The 25,127-nt window shown below is 53.0% G+C and overlaps 1 protein-coding gene across 1 annotated transcript in view; it reads left to right on the forward strand.

Moving 5' to 3' along the window:
- Fbln2 (fibulin 2) overlaps positions 1-16,848 on the forward strand; it is a 61,813-nt gene extending 44,965 nt beyond the window's left edge. Inside the window, exons 6-18 of the mRNA XM_059258197.1 lie at positions 642-851; positions 1,323-1,439; positions 1,995-2,096; positions 3,973-4,113; positions 7,639-7,773; positions 8,877-9,014; positions 10,436-10,579; positions 10,695-10,823; positions 11,091-11,216; positions 12,877-12,993; positions 13,414-13,542; positions 14,691-14,814; positions 15,923-16,848. Coding sequence (XP_059114180.1) covers positions 642-851; positions 1,323-1,439; positions 1,995-2,096; positions 3,973-4,113; positions 7,639-7,773; positions 8,877-9,014; positions 10,436-10,579; positions 10,695-10,823; positions 11,091-11,216; positions 12,877-12,993; positions 13,414-13,542; positions 14,691-14,814; positions 15,923-16,280 — 1,970 coding nt within the window. The 3' untranslated portion in view covers positions 16,281-16,848. The remainder of the gene's footprint in view (positions 1-641; positions 852-1,322; positions 1,440-1,994; positions 2,097-3,972; positions 4,114-7,638; positions 7,774-8,876; positions 9,015-10,435; positions 10,580-10,694; positions 10,824-11,090; positions 11,217-12,876; positions 12,994-13,413; positions 13,543-14,690; positions 14,815-15,922) is intronic.
- The last annotated feature ends 8,279 nt before the right edge of the window (positions 16,849-25,127 follow it).

Genomic DNA, 25,127 nt, shown 5'->3' on the forward strand with positions numbered 1-25,127 from the left:
CTCAATGCAGATGACACCTTCCCTATGTCAAGCCCTTGGCTGCAGCTTCATGCCACCATTCTGTTCTCTTGTTGCCTGAGGCTGATGGCAAGGGCTGAGGTATCAGACCAGGGGAGAGCTGCCCAGCAGCAGCAGCCTCCTCTTCCTCTCCCCTGCTACCCTCCGCAGAGTAGGCAGTGGGTCCCAGGATCTGGAGGCACGAAGAGACCCAGTGCTGGCCCAGCTAAGGAAGCTGCAGACAGACATCACATCCTGATCTGTCTCAAACTAGGCCAGCACTCTTTCTATGACTCTAGTTCAGCACTTTAGCAAGAGTCCCCATCGGCATGGTCCTGTCCTATTGAAGGGACCCAGGTGATGAAGGCTCAGACCCGCTACCATGAGTTCACTCTCATTCATCCATTCATCCATCCCCCATCCACCTACCCATTCATCCATCCCCCATCCACCTACCCATCCATCCATCCATCCATCCATCCATCCATCCATCCATCCATCCTCCATCCATCCATCCATCCCTTTCTCCCTCCTTCACTCCTCCATCCCCATCTGTTGAACTTCTGTTGCTTTCCTGGATCCTGTGGGCTCAGCCACACATTGGCCAAGTTGGCTATGTTCCAAGTGCTGACCAACCACCCCAGTTTCAGAGGCGGAGATGGCAAGCCGGGAGGCCCTGTCGCTGGGCACAGAGGCTGAACTGCCCAATAGCCTGCCGGGAGATGACCAGGACGAGTGCCTGCTGCTCCCCGGGGAACTTTGCCAGCACCTTTGCATCAATACCGTGGGCTCCTACCGCTGTGCCTGCTTCCCTGGATTCGAGCTGCAGGGTGATGGCCGTACCTGCCGCCCAGGTGAGCTGTAGGCAGCCCAGGCACAGGCTTGTCTTGCCCGTGGAGGGTGGCCTGGCTAGGCTTCCTGCTGCCCCTGGGTTGATGCTGGCAGAAGCCGGAGGAGGCTTCTAGCTCTGGGAATTCTGAAGACTGCCTGGGGCTGGGCTCGGGCTTTAGAGACCCTCACCAGGCCCTAGCTGTGTTCCTAGCATCATGGTGTTCTCCCTGCCAGCTGTACGGGGTGGTGCTGCCTCTTAGTCTAGACACCCCCTACTGCTTCCTTCCCTCTTTTGCCTTCTCCCAGTAGCTGTGAGATAGCTCTTGCTCAAGGTGTGCTCGTACCCAGAGCCTCAGTTTCCCCCTTTGTGAATGGGCAAGAGGAGTGGTCAGTGAGGTCATCAGTCAGTGCCTGGTGTGGTTGCCTGTGGGTGTCCAAGGCCAGACAGAAGATGTAAGCCTGCCCCCTGCTGTATGCTCTGCTTATAACAACAGATGGAGGTATGCCACGGTTGGACACCGCAAGGGAGTCTGCACCCAGGAGGTCTGAGTCTGCCCAAGTGTCCCCCAACACTATCCCACTGCCTGTGCCACAGCCCAACACCTGCAAAGGTGAGTGGAGGGATGTGCTTTCTGCAGGGCCTGAGCTGTACAAGTCAGGGCCATGTGGTGTGGTGGGCTCTGGGGCTGGGTGTTTGCAAGTTGGTCCAGGCCATCCAGTGCCTCTGCTTTGTGTGGAACCTGCCTGGTGATGAAGGAGGAGGAAGAGGTGACAACAGGGGATTCTGGGTCTCTGTGTGGCCCTGGTCAGGTGGGTCATCTGCTCTGTCCCATTCCTCCTATGAAGCCAAGTTTTCATTCAGGAATGCTGGGAAGTCCTCCCTTCCTGCCTTCTGTTCCTCACTGCTCTCCCCAGTACTCAAGGAGTGGCTTGGCATCTGAGTGGTGTGTGGGAGAAACTCAAAATACTGTTCCCAGTGCCAGCTGGGACTGGAACCACCTCCTGGGGACCCTGTGAGAAGGCACGGGCACGGGGTTCTCATCTTTCCACATCTCTGCCTCGCTGGGCCTGCAGTGGCGACCCCCGCCCATATCGCAGAGTTGGGGGATGGGCAGTGCGGTCGGGGCCAAGGCTTATGTGTTCTGACTGCAGGAATTTCCCCTCAGACAACGGGCCCTGCCAGCAGGTGTGCCGTGTTGTTGGTGGCACAGCCATGTGCTCCTGCTTCCCTGGCTACGCCATCATGGCGGATGGCGTGTCCTGTGAAGGTGAGTACCTTGGGGTCACCCTCTAACTTTTGCAGGTCAGGTTGCCCTGTGGTGAGGGCTTAGGGTAGGGGCGACCAGGACTTCAAACTCACTCTGATCATGAGGTTCAGCTGTTATGACAGAGAACCCCAGCAGAACAGTGTAGATGGTGCCCTCTGGTGTCACTGAGCCCTTGGTGGTATGGGCCTACTGTGGTGCTGGGAAGGTCCAAGGTCCCAGCTCCTGTCTGGTTGCTCTGCTGCTTTCTAGAGGAGTTCTTCTCAGAACTGAACTTGTTCCCATGTCACCTGGAGTCCCGCTGGACACGGATTCCCGGGAACTCTACAGGCTCCCCAGACGTCCTGATTAGGGAAAGCTCAGAACTTGTGTTCAAACCCAGACCCATGCCAGACATGGGCCACACTCACCTCACTGCTTCCCTGGGGGCTGGCCTGGTCTGTGTGGCTGAGCTTGCTTTGTGATCTCTGAGTTCATCCATGCTCAAGGCCAAGGTGGAGAGAGAGAGAAGGGAGAGATGTGTCACTGTGTCAAGGGCACATCCAGAAGTGGCCCCCCACCCCCAACCCCACCCCGCATGCCTGAAGTGGGGAGAAGGGCCTCAGTCATGGAGGGCGAGTTGACATTGGTGACAGTGAGCTTCCTCTGCCATTCACAAGCACATGAAGAGTGATGGTCACAAAGTCCCTTCACCCCGGTGACCAGCGAAGGTGAGGTCCTGTCTCAGTGGGGCCATTGTAGACTAGGACCTCCGAGCACACAGTGTACAGTGGGAACAGCAGTTCTGACACTTGCTGGTTGGCTTCCTCGGTGAGTTTTGTCTGAACCGGCTTGAGACGTCCCAGGACCTTACCCCTCTTATCTGGACAGAGGTGGCATAGAGAGCTACAGGTCCAGGATATGTATGGGCTCAGGCTCAGGAGACATAGTCTGAATGTCTGCATATGATGATCAAGTCTGTCCAAGAGGGTGCCCACATGCCTTTATGAAGCTCAGATCTCACATCCAATTATTCTGGAGACTCAGTTTGTATATGAGTGACACCATCCTGTTAGTCTAGAGAAGGTAGCTAAGGCACATAGTATGGTGGCAACTGACCGACCTTTTTCTCCGGTGGTGGAGATGACAGGCCCTGAGGATACTGTGTTCTTTGGGCTCTGAGTCTCCCCAAGGCTCTGGGGACTGAGAAGGTTATCTTGGTTCAGAAGTCTTCAGATCTGATCCCCACCAGGGACCTGGGACCGGGGTGCCCAGTGTGCTGCCTCGCTGGCCATGTAGCTTGGCTGGTGTTCACGTTCTCCCACATGCCCCTTCTCTCCGGGAGCACTCCAGCAGAAGAGCTGAGGGGTAGAAGCCAGAGGTTGCAAAGGAGCATCTGTGAGGGTGTGTCCAGCTCCCACACAGAAGGAGACCTGCCCTACTCTGTTCTCAGAAACAATCGCAGGAATTCCCTGCTGGGACAGCCTGAGAATTTTTTTAAACGTTTCCAAATTTGAGTTTCTGATGAAACTTCAAAAACCTGCCCCTGGAGACCCTTTTGCATAGCCCCTAGCCTGGCAGCCTCTGGAGGTCCCCACCTCCTTCTGTGAATGCTGCTGGGAGCAGCTTGCTGCCTGTGGGGTGAGTGTGGGCTGGTTGCTTGCCCTCTCCGAGTCTTACTCCATCTGCCCCTTACTGGGCGGGGGGAGCCAGCTCTATCATCTTTGAGTTTTACAATCTCAACTTGGGTCCGAGGTTCAGCCATCGCACTGACAGGCACACATAGGGTTTTTTGGTTTTTTGGTTTTCGTTTTTCTTTTTCCTCTCTCTGTCCCTGGACGCCCCCGGCAACCATGCCTCTCTAACAGCCTTCTGTTTTTCCTTCCGTGGCTGTCATTAGACCAAGACGAGTGCTTGATGGGCACTCACGATTGTAGCTGGCAACAGTTCTGTGTGAACACCCTGGGATCCTTCTACTGTGTCAACCACACAGTGATCTGTGCAGAGGGCTATATCCTCAACGCACATAGGAAGTGTGTGGGTAAGCTGGAGCCCCTGCCTGCCGCCTGTGCCACGGCTGTCTGCTCTGCCCCACGCCAGCCCACCACATCATGCCACATGCTAAAGGACCTGTCCTTTGCATGTGAGCTCCCACACAGCGGCCTGCTGCGCTCTGTGTCACACCCTCGTGTCCCGGTGTCTTGTCCCGCTTGTTCTCGGTGGCTATGTTCCCAGATTATGCCTGTGAGCAGAAAGCTGATGAGATAGCTCCCTGGTGTGTCAGGGACAGGGAGGCCAGATGTGGGTACCGGGACTGTGCAGCAGTGTGGAGGCGGAGAGGCCCAGGTTGGAAACAGGACCCTAGTAGCTCTGGACCTTGTCTTTTCTCAGCTATTGGAAGCTGTTGACACCTAGGAGGATTGTGGGACATGAGCAGTGTACACACAGCCTGAGTCATGTAGCCTGTCACCTCAGTCATTTAGATTGCCTATAGATTCATCCGGAATCTCCCAAAGGGGGAGTGGATTGTACTGGGTCCAGACGACCCAGTTCAGCATCCATTTGTTGTGTGACCCTGAGCAGGTGGCACTTTTCCTCTGAGTCTTCCCTCAATGGGCAGGAGGGTGTGGGCCCTGTGTCAGCCTGTACATGCCTGGGCCTCTTGTCTACCTATGCCTGATTGGTTGGGACTCTGGGGTTCTGTGGGCAAGGAAGGGCTCCATGCTGTCTTGTGTCTGGGTCATCTGGTATTCTTACTAAGGAAACAAAGCCCTGGCTTTGGGCATCTCAGAGATAACCCTGAGTAGTGGGGAAGTCAGGAAGACTGGCCAATGCTACAGCAGGGACACAGGCAAAGGAGATGTCGCTCTTGCCAGTGGCACCCAGGGGAGGAGGCATCTACACCTGTTTCCAAGAATGGGCAGGATGTGGAGATGGGGAAAAGCATAAAGCAGGGAGACAGCTGAGACAAAGGTGTGGAGGGAACTGGGCAGAGCGTGCTCAGGGCTTGCGACCAGAGTCCTGTCTGTCTTGCCTGTGCTTGGGGACCATGTCCAGCCTGGACATGTCCTCTTACTTCTCCTCCGCACTGCTGGGCCGACATGTTTGCCTGGCTGCAGCCGTGGTACAACATGGCCCTCCCGACGTGCTTGCCGGTGGTGGCAGCCCCTCCTGGGTGGGCTGGGTCTGTGTGTGCCCGTTGGGAGGCATGTGAGCCCCTTCACAGGATGTCCTCCCACCTGCCACTCCCTGGCTCGGCCGCTAAGACCTGTGCTGCAGGGTCTTTAGCAGCTGGAAGATGGGCCCGAGGATAAGATAGCCAAGTTACATTCCATTCAGCAAGATTTATGAGCATGCTCTATTTCTTCCCTCTTTACTCTGCATAAACTATCAGCCTCCCATCCTGTTCCATGCACATATCGCTTGGGGGCTTGGGGGTTGCCCCACTGCTCCACTCAGGTGCAGTAACTCAGGCAAGGGAGGGGCGGGATCATGCTAGGATGAAGTGCGCTTTCGCTGGAGTCCGCTAACCCCTCCGGGCCTTAGTTTCCCCCTCCATGAAACAGGTAGATGATGATGCCTGCCTCTGAAGGTCACCGTGGAGGTCAGGTGCATTAGTTCCTGTGAGGCGCTCTGGCAGGGTTCCTGAGCCACTGAGGCATGGAAGCTGGGGACAGGAGTGGGTGTGGCCTCTGCTAGGGCCCCCTGGGCTTGACTCTTAAAGTTCCCAGCTGGGCTGGACCGCGGGGAGCTGAGGCGGTGTAGCCTCAGCTCTGCAGCCTCAGCTCTGCAGCCTCAGCTCTGGGGCCTCCCTGGCAGTGGGAAGCAAGCCGTGAGGAAAGGGTGTAGCTTGGACCAAGTGCCCCGGCTTCTGTCCCTGTTGGCTGCGTAACTCAGTCCAGTGGCATCCCTTTGGGGAGAGAGATTTCCCCATCTGTGAAATGGCCACCCCTGGATCACAAGACAGTGAGTCTCATCAGTTCTTGTAACTTCCTGACCCTCTGGTGATCCCTTGTGTATGGTGGCTGTTACCATTCAATACTGTGAGGCCTCCCGGCTGTGGGAATCTCCTGGATCCCTGCGCCAGTCCAGCTGTAAATCAGAAGTCTTTGTGGTGGCTAACCAGAACTGTCACTTCCGTGTCCCCGTTCCCTTCCTGGAAGGGTCTCTTCCCCTACCCCACTTTCCTACCTGGTCCCCTAGTTATCTCATAGATTCAACTCAAACGCTATCACCCTGAGAAGCAGCTGGCATTGCAGGACCACGGCAGACAGTCCTTTGAGCTCAGCCCCGGGCACCTCACACCCCTCACCCAGATGTGTCTTCTTCTGCCTGTCTTGATCCAGCTGCTCGGCTGGCCACTCATGAAGGTCGGGGCTGTGCTGACCCACTGTGTGGCCACAGGAACATGGCACAGAATAAGCCCTGGCCAGTGTGGCACTGAGCGATGGGGCTGTACCTAGTGCCATTATCTCCCAGGTACAGGCAGGAGAGGCAGGGCTGGGCAGAGCCTCCACAGGACCTTAGCCCTGGCCTGGAGGCAACTATGGGTTGGTGACCTCTGCTTCCTTTTGCCTCAGTTCACTGTTCCCTCCTCCCTGCTGCTCATTTCTAGAGTGTCCTGATGTCTATCCTTGACCTCTTCCTCATGTACCCATTCCCTCAAGTGACCTCAGCCACCTGACCACTCCCCTAGCTGCCTCTCAGTCCCAGAGGACTCTGAGACCTTCCTCTGCACCCCTGCTCCGGCCAGCTGGCCCACCCCAGGTGCTGGCATCTATCTAGCTGCTCAACCCAAAGCTGTACTGACTTCCTGGTTCTCTCACCCCCCGCCTCTGCCATCCGTGGGTCCTGTTGCTTCTGCCCTCCCCCACGCCCGGTGGTACCCGCCACCATCCCTCTAGGGATAACTATTTCCTCCTAAACTGTTCTCCAGCTCCAGCCAGGGTGCCCTCACTCCTATACCAGGAACCCTCTATGGCTCCCAATCTCTACTTGTCCTAACCTCATCCGTTCACATTTTCTTCTCTCCCCTACAGCCACACCTGCCTCTGGGCTGGTCCTGAACTCACCCGGGCTGTCATATAACTGTTCCTTCTGCCTGGACTGTCAGAGTGGCTCCTGCTGTCACCTCTCAACATTCTCACTCGATGCCGTCTTTCTGACCGTGCTCCTCGTCCCTGCCTTAAACTTGCTTGCCCTGTCCACACCTCAGCCCACCCTCCTCCTGCTGTGGCCCCCATAGCCCTCTTGACAACCTCACTGCCTATGCAAGCATCTCCCAGCGTCTACTCCAAGGGCAAGTGTTTCTGTCTTGTTCACTCACTCGTCCCTCTTGCTGAGAGCCATGCTTGGCACGTAGAGGGGTGTGATAAATCTTTGTTGAATGAAGGGATACTTGGATAAGGGACATCAGCTGCGTGCTTCTCCCTGCGTGGTGAGTACCTGAGGTCAGAGTCTGGTGTTTTCTGCCTCCTGGTGCCTGGTTGTGCTAGACCCGTGTCCCTGGAGCCCCCCCCGCCCCCCCCCCCCGCAGGCCTTGACAGCTGCCTTGGTCTCCACACAGACATCAACGAGTGCGTGACGGACCTGCACACGTGCACCAGGGACGAGCACTGTGTGAACACACCGGGCTCCTTCCAGTGCTACAAGGCGCTCACCTGTGAGCCAGGCTATGCGCTCACAGATGGGGAGTGCACAGGTGAGAAAGTGCTGAGGTCCAGCCCCACTTCTGCACCCCAGGGACGTCCCCCACCCCCACCCCACCGCTGTCTCTTCCCCCACATTCCCGTACTTGACTTTCCTGTCATTGGGATGGAGGTGTTTGGAGCAGAGGGGTCTGAGGTTAGGAATGGGTGTTGGGAGAAGGCCAGCATCTGGCCCTGGCCTTCCTACCACCTTCTGGCCTCTATGCCAGTCTTTCCCCTCACTGTGCCTCAGTTCCCCTGTTTGTACGCTGAAATGGAGCCCCACAGAAGACTGTTCATGTTCCCTTCACTGGAAAAGTCTAGCTTCCGAAGAGAAGTTTTGTTGTTGTTGTTGTTGTTTCTAAGTATCTTAACAAGTTATTTCTCAAGCTTCTTTTAATACCAGATGGGATTCTGGGTACTGGCACTGGTATGAGGTGACCTTTCTGTGACCTTGTGTAGGGGGTGGGGGAATATAGGATGGCAGAGTGACCATGGGAGGTGGGAGGGTGTGTCTCTAGTGTGGGTCTATAAAGGCTCCCATAAAAGGGAGAACGTAGTTGAGACCCAGATGATGGGAGCCTACCTGGAAGGGTGTTTTGGGGTTAGGGAACAGCAAGCCTAGAGGCCTCTGACATGATGGAGGCAAGGGCTCCAGGTGTGAACCCCTGGGCTCCTCTCTCATGCATGTTTCTGTCCTCTTCTCACGAGTATGGTGTGATGAGTGATAGGGAGCCAGACTGCCTGACATTCTGTAGCAATGGAAGCTTGCCTGTGCCTCAGTTTCCCCCACAGGAAGATGGGCTAGCTCCAGGATCTACTTCTTGGTGTTGCTGTGAGGATGACATAAATCAAATCACCTCACATGCTTTGAATAGTGGTGGTGGGGACCATGGAGAAGCTCAGGGCATGTGGTTATGTCATTTTTACTCCTGGGACATGGGCCTCCCCAGTGTCTCGTCCCTGCCACCTTGCTGGGATGCAGACCTCTGTGACTGCTGAGATTACCGTGGTGTGAAGATGGGGGACGGGTGGCAGGGTTGCTGGAGGTGAGGTTGGGGCCCACCTGCCTCCCACCCCCACCTCCCACCCCTGATGTCCAACCTCTGTGTGGCAGACGTGGACGAGTGTGTGACAGGCACACACAACTGCCAGCCAGGCTTCTCGTGCCAGAACACCAAAGGCTCCTTCTACTGCCAGGCCCGGCAGCGCTGCATGGACGGCTTCTTGCAGGACCCCGAGGGCAACTGCGTGGGTAAGTGGGCCGTGGGCTGTGGCTCCTGGGGTCCTGGGGGCTTTAAAGGCCCGGTGGATCTAACTGGCTGCTCCCTTCTCCCAGCCTCGATGTCTTCATCCATTGAGTGGGTGGGTGGGACACGTGCAAAATGGTAGCTGCTCTGCTTGCCTTGGAGCTGTTCCTCTCAAGGCCTCAGTTTACCGTCTTGTGGGACCACACTGGAAGAACGCAGGTCGTGTGTTTTTGACCCCGCTGACAGGAAGAACTGTCTGTGATGCAATGTCACAGGGTTCCTGACTGAAGTGAAACCCACAGGTACCTTCACTGTCAAAGACCGCTGCTGAGGTCTTCTAGATCAGCTCCACGCCACGCTTAGGGTAGGGACGTCCAGTGTGACGGAGGCTGGCCTCATTGTCCTGAAAAGGTCTGAGATGTCACCCCTCAAGCTGCTGACTTGGCTCCTGTCAGAACACGGGTGGCAGGAGGGACAATGACACAGAGAGGCAAGACTGGTCAGGTGACAGGCAGTCCATGTGACAATAGCGTATCACAGGGAGACCAAGTGGCGGAGGGGGATCTGCCTGTCTGAAGCTTCACCAAGATTCTGGAGGTTCCCCCAGCCAGCCTAAGTGTTGCCTTTAGTGTCTACCATCACCATGCCCCAGGGCACATGGGATCCTTGGGACCCCGTGGGCCCTGGGACCACCCCTCCAGGCCAGAGTTGGCAAGGAGGGGAGGATCTTACATATCCACACAGCTCCTCAGTGGTTTATTGTGGGCAGCATTTCCTGAGTACCTACTATGTTCTGGGGTTCTAAATGGGGTAGTCATAGCATTTGCTGAACTGTTTAGTGGGGAGGAGACCAAATAGGCAGCCGTGTTCATAGAAAACATCAGTAATTCATGTATAACTTGATAAATAATAAACAACCCATGACCAGCCAGGAGGGTCTCCATGGGGTGACACTGGGCAGTGGCCTGAGGAAGGAAGCAAGCTAGCACTAGAAAACATTAGGGACAGTGTGTGACAGGTAGTGGGGCTGTGTGTGTGTGTGTGTGTGTGTGTGTGTGTGTGTGTGTGTGAGAGAGAGAGAGAGAGAGAGAGAGAGAGAGAGAGAGAGAGAGAGAGAGATATCTGCAGAGTTGGGGGAGCAGCTGGCAGGTCCCTGATTTCTTGGTACTGTAGGCACTGTTGGAAAAGCAAGTGTAGGGGCCTGCCATTCTAGTTACCCCTGAGCAGCCTTGACTTCCCCTTGCTTTAGCTATTCCACTGGACAGATGTGTACAGATTATAGTCAGCCCAGTGGCTCTGGCTTCTAGAGGAGGGACTCTCAGGTACCAGGGCTCAGGGGTGGGATGGTCTAGGCCTAAAGCCCATAGCTGGCCAGATGAGCATAGGAGGGTGAGACAGGCCTTCCACCACCCTGTCCCTCCTGCAGACATCAACGAATGCACATCATTACTGGAGCCCTGCCGCTCAGGATTCAGCTGCGTCAACACAGTGGGCTCCTACACGTGTCAGAGGAACCCACTGATCTGCAGGCGTGGTTACCATGCCAATGAGGATGGCTCCGAATGTGTGGGTAAGGTTGGAGCCTCCCTGAATCCACAAAGCCTCCTCATCTAGCTCTCTGCCCAGGAGAGGCCCTGTAGAGGGACCATCCAGGCCTCAGGGTGTCCTGCTTGCCTGCCCCACAGATGTGAATGAGTGTGAAACAGGTGTGCACCGCTGTGGCGAGGGCCAGCTGTGCCATAACCTCCCTGGATCCTACCGCTGTGACTGCAAGCCTGGCTTCCAGAGGGATGCATTTGGCAGGACCTGCATCGGTAAGGGATGCTGGGGTCTGAGATCCCCTGGGAGCAAAGAGCCTGCCCCTCTGTGCCCCTTCAACTTTCTGGCCTGGACCTTCCTGGATGTCAACTTTCAAGCTACATGCCCGCCATGCCCGCCCCCCTTGGCTCTGATCCTGTGCTCTAGCCCTCTTATAATCTTGTCCTCCTTGCCTCTGCACCCTTTACTCTGGGTAACTCTGCTTCTGACCACTCCCCTGCTGGCTGCCCACTCCGTGGCTGCTGTTCCCTGTGCCCCCACAGATGTGAACGAATGCTGGGTCTCACCGGGGCGCCTGTGCCAGCACACGTGTGAGAACACACCCGGTTCCTACCGCTGCTCCTGTGCTACTGGCTTCATGTTGGCCGCAGACGGAAAGCATTGTGAAGGTACTGCCCACCCTGACTTCTGACCCCTGGCCTCTGACCCCATGCACCTGGCTCCCACTGGACAGACAGCCCTTGAGTTTGCTGCCAAGGTGGCACAGGGCAACCATGAGAGTTCAGGAGCTGTGAGGGAGCAATGGGTCACATGGTTCCCGTGGATGATGCCACCAAGCAGGAAGGTCCAGGGCAGTCTCATTTTTCTGCCTTTTCAGAAACCAGGAATTTCAGTATGAACATAAAATTAGCTGCTACTTGCACATCGCTGGTGGCATAAGCCTTGAAGTACACACTGAGCTAAACCAAGTGTGGGCACGGACTATGGCTGTGGTTCAGGTCTTCTCAAGTGTGATGGGCCTGTAGCTGGGGCAGTGATGGCACACTGTCCCCACAGATGCCCACAGATGCCCACAGCTGGCCAAGGTCTGCTGAGGAGGGGAGTCATGAGGCAGCTCAGTGAGAAGCCAGGCCTCAGCCGAGAGACTGTGGCATCTCTGGCCCCATTTTCTTAGCACTGCCTTCCTCACTCTCGTCTACATGGGACAAATCTGCTGAGACCTCAGTGGGACTCCCGGTCCTTTGGCCCTGCTGTGTGTGGCTGGGCTTAGCTGTGGCAGGACACTGAGGACATTATACTGTGGGCATGCCTCATACCAGGTTGGGTGTGGGCAACTTGGAGCGGGCAGGGCTTCTACCTCCCCAGCATTTTGCCTAGGCACAATTCCTACATTCGCCTCTGTGCTCCCTCTGCTGAGTGTTGGAGATGTGGAGGTGAACTGAGCATGAATTGCCTCCCAGAAGCTCAGCCCAGCAGAATGGACAAGCCACATATTGATACATGGCTTGCCTTTTGTGAATGACATGAGTGTCAAGAATTAGACACGGTCAGGCATGGCTTGCCCGCTTTTACATTCCCCCCAGCCCCTCTGCCCCTCTGCCCTAGCCACCTGTGCCTCCTTGATGTTCCTTAAAAACACTCAACAAGTTCCCGCCTCAGGGCCTTTGCACATGCTGTGCCCTCTATCTGGAGAATCCAGATGGTCACATGGCCCTGTCCCTCTGATCACATCCTCCCTGATCATTTTATATAAGGCTTCAGCCCACCACAGGACCACCATGAGACACCCCTTCCCATTTCTCTGATGTTTCCCCCATGCCACGTGACATACTTGGGCATGCTGATTGCCTGGTTTACCATCCTTTCTCCTCCCCTCTTCTCTCCATGTGTGAGCTAGCTTTTCCAGGTGAAGACTTTGTCTGCCTTGTTCATGGCTGTCTCCCCAAGTCCAGCGCAGGCCTGGCCTAGTCTAATCTGAAATGTTCAGTGTACCCACATGCTCCGAGGAAGCCCTGAACTAGCCCTCCTGATTCACCCCACACCAGCTCCTGCACCCTCCCCCACCCTCATGCAGTGTCAGCTCTTGGTGGCCTATGTTGTGCCTAGGTGACTGGAGTCATCTGTTCCAGCAGGATAGCACCAGGCTCTGCCTTGGCTTTGTCCTTGGGTCAGAGGACCTGCCCTTGCTGAATGGCTTGCCTAGTCCCACCCTCCTCAAAGTGGGCCTGAAAGAAATATCTGTCTGTCCAAGCAAGGATACTGGTGAGCCAGCCCAGCCCGGTATATGGGCTGGGAGGGCCCACCGTGATGGAGACTGTGTCCCCACAGATGTGAATGAGTGTGAGAACCAGCGCTGCAGCCAGGAGTGCGCCAACATCTATGGCTCCTATCAGTGCTACTGTCGCCAGGGCTACCAGCTGGCAGAGGATGGGCATAGCTGCACAGGTGGGCACCTGTCCTCTCCAAGGACTCTCACGAAGAAGGGACCTTTTCCCCGTGTTCTGGAATCCCAGAGGATTTGGTGTTGGGTCTGAGTTCATATCCAAGCCTACAGTTTTCCTGCTGTGGGACCTTGGGTCTCTCCACTTTGACCTAAGGTTCCTCTACTGTAAAGTAAGATGATGACCCTGATCTCAACAGGAGGATGTCACCCAAGTCAGGCTGGCGCTTGGCTGATACCGTCATGATCAGTAGCACACATTGTTGTGTGAGACACACTCCAATTCTAGTCCCCATCTTCTATGTAGCCTTGAGCAATTCACACCCACCATTAGAGCTTTCTTGTCTTCCCTTGTAAACGGGCCCCTGGGATTCCCGGCCATGCCTGTGGATGGCCGAGGCTCATCAACTGACCCTTTCTGGCAGACATCGATGAGTGTGCACAGGGCGCTGGCATTCTCTGCACCTTCCGCTGTGTCAACGTGCCCGGGAGTTACCAGTGTGCATGCCCAGAGCAGGGCTACACGATGATGGCCAACGGGAGGTCCTGTAAGGGTGAGTGCCATCCTCCACTCCTCTGGGCCTTGGGCAACTCTGTGCCAGCCTCCACTCCGCCAGGTCTTGGGCAACTCTGTGCTTGCACCAAGTGCTGTGAACTGCCTCATGCTTGGAAAGCAGTACTAATCCCACGTGCTCAGAACAGCTGTGCTCAGGGCAATAGTCTCCACATCCAGACCTGGGAGGAGAGGAAGGCGATGGGCTTCATGCCACTCATGCCAGCGTAGAATCTTCCAGGCTTGGCCCTGAATCTGCATCCTGCCCTGGTGTGAGGAGGCAGGGGACTGTCTATGAACATACTGGAAGCAGAGCCTCAGAGACCTGAGCTACTGTCCTCCAATCTCTGCCATACTCTGTCCAGGGTCAGGTTGGGACAGGAAAGCATGTGGTCCACAGGCCAGATGCAGGGAAGAGTCACAGGAAAGTCAGCACCAGTCTAGTGCAGGTTGATGTCCCCAACACAGTGGTGCACATCAGGAAATAGGGGAGGTGGCTCCAGTCACCGGGGACCCAGCAAGCCCCAGCTTTAGTAGATGTCAGGTTTGCTTCAGAGGAGACAGTCCTGGGATGGACCAGACCTGTAACTTTCACTGTCCCTCTGAGCTAGATTCTAAGCTATGATTCTGAGGTCAGTGTCATTGACCACAAAATTCTGGGCAAGCCAAGCCAGCAAGGCAAGGTGGCCATGGGAGAGGCCCTGACTCCCCCTCAGGAGAGGCTTGGGACTCGGAGCCTGGGTGGCCTTGTTGTGTAGTGAGTGGACCTGTGGGTCTCAGTGACTAGCTCTCCTGCCCCTGTGTGTCTCAAGGGAAGAGTGCCTTAGACACGGGAAGGACAGGCAGATTGCTCTGCGTTCAGGTTGGTGGCTGTGGGTGCTGGAGTTAGCCCAGCACCAGGCTGCACCCCAGTTTATGGTTGGGCTTGATGTGCAGCGGGGCACCTTGAACTTTACTCTGAGAACCTGAGAAGCAGGGTCGGGACCCACTGCTGTTGTGTGGGGGTGAGTGAGATGGGCCTCTACAGTGAGCTGTGCTCTTAGGTCACATAGCTATCTGGGACCCAGGCCTCCAGTGTGGGTGGGAGTGGTCCAGGCTGGGTTCCTCTGTCACGAGGACTCTCCTAACAGCTCTACTCTCCCCTCCCAGACCTGGATGAGTGTGCACTGGGCACCCACAACTGCTCTGAGGCTGAGACCTGCTACAACATCCAGGGCAGTTTCCGCTGCCTGCGCTTCGAGTGCCCACCAAACTATGTCCGTGTCTCGGAAATGTGAGTGCCTTCAGCCCTGGTGTGATCCAGCACCCTTGGCTGCCTCTGTGCCTCAGGCCGAATGGCAGGTGGTTCCCGCCATGGCCACCTCCTACCCTTTCCTATAAAGCACTATGAAGAGAAATAGAGAACTGTCCATGCAAAAAGAGGGCTGTCACTTACTCAAAGGGAGTAAGTTTGATGTGGAGCCAGATATAAATGACCATGGCCCGGGAACATGAATTAAGGTTGCCTCAAAGAGCATGTTCATGGAAACAGTTTTATGAAGTCAATCAGTTAATCAGACTTGTAGAATCTTTAACACAGACATAGTATTTGCCGGAAACTTCAGCCTCACCTCCCTACACACGTGCACACACACACACACACACACACACACACACACACACACACACACACCCCTCATGCATTACCTACTGTGTTAACAACTCCCTAGCATTTGATCCCTTATTATAGATACTCTTTACCTCCCTGGGGGTTCTGGGGACCTGCAGCCAGAGCAGCCTCATGGTGCGGCTTCATGAGGGCTCCAGTTGGGGTCTCCTGAGCACCCCATCAAGCTGTTCCTGTCCCATCATCTGCCTGCTGGCCTGCATTTGCAGGATCCTCCAGGCACTCACCAGGTTGTAGACTGAGGCCTCCGTGCCTCACCCCTCAGCCTCTCCCAGGGCTGCCTGGGCTGTGGCCTCCTTAGTGCAGACCACCAGGTGAGGGAGCTGCAGAACTTAAGCTGACTTTAACTTGAAGTGACAACACCCATCACTGCAAGAGTGGAGTATGGCTGCCAGCAGGCAACACTGAGGTGGTATCAGGAAGCCTGGGGGGGAGGGTGATGGAAGAGGGAAGGGGAAGAAAGGAAGGAACAAACATGGATAAAAAAAAAGTCCTGCTGGGACCCTGTGCCGGTCACTGTCAACCACACACCCCTGGGAGACCATCTCACAGCTGTGGAAACTGAGGCCCAGAGGGTTGAGTGATTTACTTGAGGCTGGACTCCCATGGGTAGAGCTTACACTTGATCTCTGGTCTACCAACTGCTGGGGTCTGTTCCATCTCTGGGATGGGAGTGAGGGTCCCCAGCCACTGACCAAGCATCCTTCCTTCACAGGAAATGTGAGCGCACCACATGCCAGGATATCACGGAGTGCCAGACCTCGCCGGCTCGCATCACACATTACCAGCTCAATTTCCAGACTGGCTTACTGGTACCTGCACACATCTTCCGCATCGGCCCTGCTCCGGCCTTTGCTGGGGACACCATCTCCCTGACCATCACCAAGGGTAATGAGGAGGGCTACTTTGTCACAAGCAGACTCAATGCCTACACTGGTGTGGTATCCCTGCAGCGGTCTGTGCTGGAGCCACGGGACTTTGCCCTGGATGTAGAGATGAAGCTGTGGCGGCAAGGCTCTGTCACTACCTTCCTGGCCAAGATGTATATCTTCTTCACCACATTTGCCCCATGAGGTGCCCGTCCCTCCAGGTGGCATCTGGGCAGCTGTGCCACTCCGGAGTGGCTCTTGCTGTGACTCTGTAACTTAACATAATCATACTGATATGGTTGGTCTTGAGTCTTTGCCATGGAAGGAAGGAATGTACCTCAGCAGGCGATGGGTACAGGTCGAGTCACCCAAGGCTGGATGATGGCCCACAGACTGGATACAGCCACAAGGGGCTTCAGAACTCCACTCCACGACTATGGCTAAAGATGACATTTCATTCCTGGTTCCACTGTGTTCTTCAATTAAAAAACCAAAAACAACAAACCAACAAAACAAAAAAACCCAGCTAGGTCTGAGGGTGCATGCCTTTAACCCCAGCACTGGGGAGGCAGAGGCAAGCAGATCTCCATGAGTTCCAGGCCAGCCTGGTCTACATTGGGAGTCCTACCAGCTGGGACTGCATAAAGAAACCCTGTCTCAAAAAAAGAAAAAAGAAAAAAATCATTTTAAAAATGTTTTTTTTTTTTGCTGTTTAATCATAAGAATAGTACATATGCATTATTAAAAATGATCAAATAGCACAAAAAGCTTATTCAGCCTCTTTGTCTCCTTCCTTTTGTAAAACATTGATATTTGGCATCAGTGCCAGAATGTCACAGGGTCCCCAGCCTAGCTGATGAGCTTGGAGTGAGAGCCACAGGTCAGCAAGCTGGCCTTTTCTATGACAATTCCCACCTCTCCTCCTGCCCACACTTGCTTCCTCCTGCTGCCCCCTTCTCAGATGTGGACCCTACCTGCTTATCTGGTCCTCTTGGGTGTTATGGAGGCAGGTCTAGAATGGTCTTGGGTAGGGCTGAAGGAGACACATTTTTCTTTGAGCTCGTGTGAATTTCAGCTGTTAGGCTTTAGCCAAGGAGGCAACTATGAAAATGTGAGAAACAAAGGCCCTGGGAGCAGAGGGAATGTGCCTAAGCAAGGGTCAGAGTGAGCAGGCCAACATGACTCTGTGTCCCCCAAGATGGGGCTTCTTTCTAGGAACAGTCTGGAACAGCTACAGGTGGTGAGCAGCAGACAATATATTAACTATGGTATGGAAACTGGACTGGGTCGATCAGATCTGTAACCCCAACTACTTGGGATGGAAACTGGGCTGGGTCGAGATGATCTGTAATCCCAACTACTTGGGACACTGAGGCAGGAGGATTGAGAGTTAGAGGTAACCCTGTCCAAAAGAGTTAAAAAAAGATGGGGTGGGGGACTGAGGATGTAGTTTAGTGGTGGAACATTTGGTTGGTATGTGTGAGGCTTGGGGTTCGATCCCCAGCACTACACAGGAAAGCCAAATGGTAAGGATAGCACAAACATAGCTGAGTGTTCACACATGGTAACAGTGTTGTGGGTGTCTGGGCACATGTGTGCTTGGGCCACCAGCTGTGGCTGGGGATAGGAAATACTTTCTTACTGTGAGTGGTGGGCAGAACCTGGGGAAGTGGCCTGCTGGGATGGTGGCACATAGCCCTCAGTGGCTGGGAATTCTCCTTTAAGACATGTTTGCAAATTATATTTTGATGTGATTCTCCTGGTTTTAAGCTGTGGTTGAAATTTTAAAACCAAACCAAACAAAAATCAGGCAGGAGGGCCAGCAAATGGCTCAGTGGGTAAAGGGAACTGCTGTAGCTGGAGAATTTCTCTCCAGCTCCCGCCCATCCCTGGCAGTCCGACAGCCCACTTATAAAATAAACACACAGATGCTTATATTATTTAAACTGTTTGGCCTAATGGCTCAGGCTTCTTGTTATCTAGTTCTTCTATCTTAAATTAACCCATTTCTATTAATCTATACCTTGCCACGTGGCTCGTGGCTTACCAGTACTTTACATCCTGCTCTTCATCGTGGTGGCAGCTGGCAGCTTCTCCTTGCCTCAGCCTTCCACCTCCCAGAATTCTCCTCCTCCTTGTCCTGCCTACACTATCCTTCCTGCCTGGTTACTGGCCAATCAGCATTTTATTTATCAATCAATCATAGCAACATATATTTACAACACACAGGACATCCCACAGCAAACTGCTACTAAGCCTGATGACCTGAGTTTGATTCCCAGGGTTCACATGGTGGAAGGAGAGAACTGACTCCCACAGGTTGTCCTCTGACCTCCTCTGCACCACGTGTGCTCTAGTACACACACACACACACACACACACACACACACACACACACACACACATTCAAAATGTTTTTAAGAAAGGAAAATGTTATGAGCTGCAGGAATGTAGTAAGAATTCAGCTGTATATGATAAAGCTATACCTAGAAGGATCAAGGAACCCTTCTGGAGGAAGCCATATATCAAGGAATATTTAGTGTTATTCGGCTTTTGATATATCAGCTATTTCCTGCTATCAGTTTCTTGTGCACTCATAACGCCTAGGCCATAAAGGCAAATAGTATAAGTTTCTCAGACCTACTGCTGATCTGACCTAAGGTAACACCCTTACAGAGACAATACCTGTCTCCTAGGAGACAGGTGGATGTGTAGATGTATAGCTTTGTTTCTTGTGCAAATGAAGCTCAGACTCTCCTTCCTCTCTCAGGCCAAATGGCATTCCAGAGCAATTGACACAGGACAAAAGGGTTTTTTGCATACCGGGTGAAGGAGGATTGAGGCAGTATTCCTAGTTCTGAGTGGAGTTGCAGAGTTGTGTGGTTGGAGAGGAAAGAACAAGGCATAGTTTTTGCAGATGGTAGGTGGATCGGGTCAGGTCAGGAGAATAGGAAAGGAAGGAACGAGCATGGATGGAGGGATGAGCATGGATGGAGGAACTGAGGATGAAGATGAGATCGAAAGCAAAGGAGCTTAGTTAGGGCTGTGAGAGGACAGGAAGAAAAGGGACAGAGGAGCTGAGTGTGAGAACAGAACTGCAGCTGTGTGGATAGAATTTTGCCTCCGAGAAAGAAAGTGGATAGACAGAAGAACCCAGTGCACTTAGACTATTTTCCTGCACATTGCCTCCACCATAAGCAGCATCTCTTCTGGCCCTGGGAAGGAGATTTTTAGGGCTGGACCCAAATAATTTTCGAGAGGAAAACAATAAGCATGGGAGCTGCAAAGATGACTTAGTGCTTAAGGGACCCACATGGCAGCTCACAATTATCTGTAACTCCAGTTTCCGGGGATCTGATGCCCTCTTGTGGTCCCTGTAGGCACCACACACACACACACACACACACACACACACACACACACACACACACACACGCGCGCACGCACGCGCGCACACACACACACACGCACGCACACACAGTGCACATGCACACACACACACACACACACGCACACGCACACGGTGCACATGCACACATGCAGGTAAAGCACTCACATAAGAAAGAATAAATCTTAAGAAAACAAAACAAAACAAAACAGACACAAGCCAAACAAATACTACTGCCATAGCTCTCATGGAAATGAAGGCAGAAGGATCAGGATCAAAGCCATCTTCAGCTACAGTGGGTTCAAGGCCAGCTTGGCTCTCTTATGCTAGGGAAGGCCTGCTTGGCTCTCTTACGCTAGGGAACATTGATGAAGATCACGTGCCTGCTTTAGGACATCGCAGACCCCTACCACAGCTGACCCTACATGATCTTGGCTGGATCTCAGCAGCTTTGAGGACTGGGAATGAATCACATGTTGCCTACAGTTGGGGTTTGTCAGGAGTCATCCTCGTAACTGGACTCAAGATGTGGGGTCCAGGGCAGGAAGACCATGGGCACAGGCTGTCACAGGGCTGCTGATCTTGGCTGCATGGCTGAAGTCCGCTGGTCAAGTTTTTCACTGTCAAGTTCTTTCTCCTTTTCTCCACTGTATCAGTTGCTTTTCTGTTGCTGTGATAAAACACCAAGACCAAGAACAACTTTGAGGAGAAAAAGGGTTATTTTGGCTTACAGTTCCAAAGGATATCATCTGTCATGGTAGGGAAGCATGGCACCAGGACAGCCTGGTAGTCAGGAGGTAGAGAGGGAGAACAGGAAGTAGGACCAGGCTATAAAACCTCAAAGCCCCACCCCCAGTGACATGCCAGTGATGGACTTTCCCCAGCAAAGGCTCCACCTTCTAAAGGTTCCATAACTTCCTCAAACAGATGCACCAAGCTTTTAAATACATGAGCCTTTGGGGACATTTCTAATTCAAATCACGATACCCCATCATCCTCTGTTGTCATATATTTATAGTTGAGTAACAGTCACTTGATCAGAAGCTCAATTAAAGCAACCAGAGGCTTGTAAGTGGCATCATGGCAGGGTTACTCTGGGGGACTGAGATCTTAGGCTGTGAGGCCTTGCTTGATCTAAGAGGAGACAGGTGGAAGCGCACAGCCTGAAAGTGTGGTCAGTAGTTTTTCAGTTAATTAAATAATCAATTTCATGTGCATGGCTGCCTCGTCTGCCTCTACAGCTGTGCATTGTGGGGATGCCTTGTGTCTAGAGAGGCCAGAGAGGGTGTCAGATCTCCTACGACCGGAGTTACAGATAATTGTGAGCAGCCAGTGGGTGATGGGAACCAAACCTGGGTCCTCTGGAAGAGCAGCCAGTGCTCTTAACTGCTGAGCCATCTCTCCAGCCCCAGCAGATATTTGGCTTTTGAACAGTTTGGCACCCAGCATTTTATGCTCACAGGGCTATGCACGTGTATCCAGGCCACTGCTATTGACTGCAAGTCCTCTGAGGGGCACCCTCTCCCACCTGGCCCTCCTGAAGCTGCCTGGGCTGTCCCAGATGCCATCGGCAGACTCTGCCACAGAGCACCGTTCCTGTGCGAGGATTCCTCTGTAGAGGACACACGTGCAGGGGTGCATGCTGTCTGCAGGTGTGCAGGGGTGCATGCTGTCTGCAGGTGTCCAAGCTCCACCCAGTCCTTACATAACGTTGCTCCAATAACAGTGGTACACAGCTGCTTGTTATGTGCTTCTCAAAATGCTGACGGGTGCAAAGCTAACTTGCTGCTGGTTTGTGGTGGGCAGAGAGGGGTATCCCCAGTACATGGATACCCGGGGTGTTTTACCTAAGCCACTCAGATATGCTATTAACCAGGGTTTGTCCTGCAGCCGAGGTAACAGGTGGCCTCTGGCTTCTTGGCATGACATTTAGAGAAGTTTGGAGCAACATATGAACAGTGAGAAAATGTACACATGGTTTTAGGCCTTGAGCTTCTCTGAAAGCCCCAGGCTTCCTTTTTTCTCCTGAGTTTCCTAAGTCAAGCTGTTCTCTTGAAAATTTCTAATTCGGTGGCTTTTTGAGATCATATGGTTTCTGCAGGGTGGCCCGGAGTCACCACAAAGATCTTTGTGCATGTGCAGAGCTGTCCTGATGTGGGCAGAGCAGACTTTTCTGGCGGCTGTGAGTTGGGCTATCAGAAGGTCTGGGGCATGAGATTGAGGCCAATTCCTGCAGCGCTCTGTTGCACAGTGGAGTTAGGGCGCCCCCTCGTGGCTGCCTTCCAACCCAGCCAACAATTAATGATGAAGGTGGATTTGGGCAGACAGAGACCCCAGGGAAAGGTGTTTTCAGTGCCATGGGAGGCTTTGAGGCCTCACACTGTGGCCTAGAGTGGTTTCAGAAAAGGTTGGTGTGAGCCGAGGCCAGAGGTCTGTGGGATCAAAGCTGTCTTAGGCAGAGCAAACAGTCCTTCCTTAAATCATGTGTCTGGCCCATAATCACCCTAGGGTCAACTTCTCTGCCCCACCTAGAACTACTGGATCCCTACATTCAAGAGTCTTCCTGGCAAACAACCCCCTGTGAAGGCCTGGGGCTTTCCTGGTCTGTGGGCAGCACACTCCACCCAGAGAAGCAGCCCCGTGGTTCAAATTCTGTGCTGGGGATCAAGTCTCACATCACCCACCACCACCTAGTGGAGAGTTCGGCCCCTATTTCCCAGAGTTGGGCAGAGGGGGCATGGGTTTACCAAAAGTCATATGAGGATTTAAACACTATGAGGATGGCCAGCAGATGTCTCAGCAATCAGGCACACAGATGGCTGATATACACGTGAAAAGATGTCCTGTTTCTGTCTTCAGGGAACTGCCAGTGAGAGCCAGCTGCCACAGCCCCCTCGTGTGAACTTTCCCATTCAGTTACCTGTGGTCAGTGGCCACCCGAAAACATCAAAGAGGAAGCTCCAGAAACAAATAATCCAGGAACTGGTGAGATGGCTCAGTGGGTGAGGGTGCTTGCCTAGTGGCCTGATTTTAATCCCAGAAGGTGGAAGCAGAGAGCTGACTTCATTGGGTTAACCTCTGACCTGTACAGGCGTTGCTGGAGTTATCTCCAGTCCCGCCTGGGCCTGCAGCCACTCAGACCCAAATAAACACACAGATGCTTATATTATTTAAACTGTTTGGCCTAATGACTCAGGCTTCTTGCTAGCTGTTCTTATATCTTAAATTAACCCATTTCTATTAATCTATAAGTTGCCACGTGGCTTGTGGCTTACCGGTACTTTACATCTTACTTCTCATGGCAGCAGCGGCTGGCAGCGTCTCCTGACTCAGCCTTCCTGTTTCCAGAATTTTCCTCTCTGCTTATCCTGCCTACACTATACTTCCTGCCTGGCTACTGGCCAATCAGTGTTTTATTTATCAATCAATCAGACCAACACCTTCACAGCATACAGAGCAATCAATATCCATGGCACTTCCCCTTTTCTTTTCTTTTTTTCAAAAAGAAGGTTTTAACTTTAACATAGTAAAATTACATATAACAAAACAATTATCAAGCAAGAATTACAGTTACAATATCTAGTCTATTTATAATATCTAGTCTATTTGTATTTGGCAAAATTAAAGAAGATAATTGTCCCATATCAGACACAGGTGGCACCCACACACACACACACAACATGTATGCACACACAAGACTCATAAATGTGGGGGCTCTTGAGATGGCTCAGTGGGTAAGAATGCTTGCTGCACTTCCAGAGGCCCTTCAGGTGGAGAGAATCAGGGAAGTGCTCCCCTCAAGTGAAGAAGGCTCAGTTCCCAACACCGACACAGTGGATCATAACTCTGGTTCCAGAGGATTTTCTGGCCTCTGGTGGCACCCGTCAAGCATGTAGTATACAGACATACATGTGGGCAAAACACCCATATGCATAAAATGAAAATTAATTTTAAAAATAATAAAAATTTTTAAAAAGTAATTCATAATTTTCTGGCTTTGACCTCTTCCAAATGGACTGACATAATGTCAAGCTTCCACACTCTGTTATGTTCAGGGTGTGAGTTGCCCTGCCATTCTGGGCATCTGTCCCTTCCATCTTGGTTGTGGAATCTACTATCTTATCCCTGGCATTCAAATGACTCTTGTTTTGTTTTTTTAATTTTAATTTCTTGTTGTTTTGAGACAAGGTCTCCTGTGGTTCGGCCTGACCTTGAACTCACTGGGCAGCTGAGACTGGTCTTGAACTCTTGATCTTCCTGCTTCCACTTTCCAGGTGCTAGGGTTCTGGGTATGGCCACCACGCCCAGTAAAGTGGTCCTTGTTTTGCTTAGCATGGCAAGAGTCATGATGGTGGCAACCAAGGTGTGCTGAAGAGAAGCCGTGAGTGCTCCCCTCAGTGTGACTGAGTAAGGAGTGCTCCCCTGTGGTGGTGTGAATGGAAAATGTCCCCCATAGGCTCAAGAATTTAAACACTTGTTCCTCGTTGGTGACTCTGTTGGGGGTAGGTAGCATGGCCTTGCTGGAGGAAGTGCATCACTGAGGGAAAGCTCTGAGGATATATCGCCTTTCCCCACTTCCCAAGTTCACTCTCTGCTTTGTGTTTGAGATCGCTCAGCTTCCTGCTTCTCTCGCCCTGCCTGTTGAGTGAGGCCATATTTCCCCACCATAATGGACTCTTGAAAGAAAACCGTAAAGCAGAAAACCCTCTTTCTTCTCTATGGTGCCTTGATCATGGTGTTTTATTACAGCAACAAAAAATAATGGATACATCCTCTCGTGGGAAGAGGATGTGGGCGTGCTCTCCTCAAGGGAAGAGGAGTCAGATGTGCTCCCCTCACGAAGAGAAGTGAATGCTCCCCTCATATGAAGAACCGTGAGTGCTCCCTCACATGAGGAGGAAGTGTTTTCTCTGAGTGAAGGTTAGTGGGGTAGGGAGGAGAGGGGAGAGAGAAGTCAGATCGCTTTGATCACAGTGCACCATAGCATTTGCTCATTGTATTGTTGCTGCCTTGAAAATATTTCCGTCACATCTTACCATGCCTCACTGATAAAACGAATGATCGTAGATACGCATATAAAAGAAAAACACAAGATCCATGGGACTCAGGGCCATCAGCAGTTTTAGGTACCTACTGGGGATCTTGGAGTGTGTCCCAGGATAGTGGGGGACACACCCACTTTGATCTTTGGTGAGGTCTGAGTGAATTCATCAAGGGGAGACTGTGTTATTTGCCTAGTGGTATGACCATACAGGTTGTTGAGGAGTTCAAAGACTGGCTGGGGCCAAAACAACTAGGGATGAGCTAGAGTGGAAACAGAAGGTGTGAGAAGGCAGAGATCCCAGGCAGAGGCAGAAGCTGTGGTCTCCATCATTGAGAGAATCCAGGATGCTGCTGAGCCTCCAGGACTAAGGGTCTCCGACACCCTAACATTTGCCACTACTGGGGTTATCATAGGGTGATCCAAAGCTTGAGAGCTGTAACATTAGTCACTATAGGAGCTGAGGGGCCCCATACCTGAGAGCCACCCCCAGGAGCTGTGACACCAGCACAACTGTCACTAGCTGTGACACTGGCAGCTGCTTGCTGCAGCTGATCATTGCTAGAAACCTAGGGTTACAATAGTTGCCCGATGCCAGGGCCACTGGGGGCAAAAGCCCATG

Source organism: Peromyscus eremicus, chromosome 3 (genome assembly GCF_949786415.1).
Source record: "Peromyscus eremicus chromosome 3, PerEre_H2_v1, whole genome shotgun sequence".
NCBI classification, from domain to species: Eukaryota; Metazoa; Chordata; class Mammalia; order Rodentia; family Cricetidae; genus Peromyscus; species Peromyscus eremicus.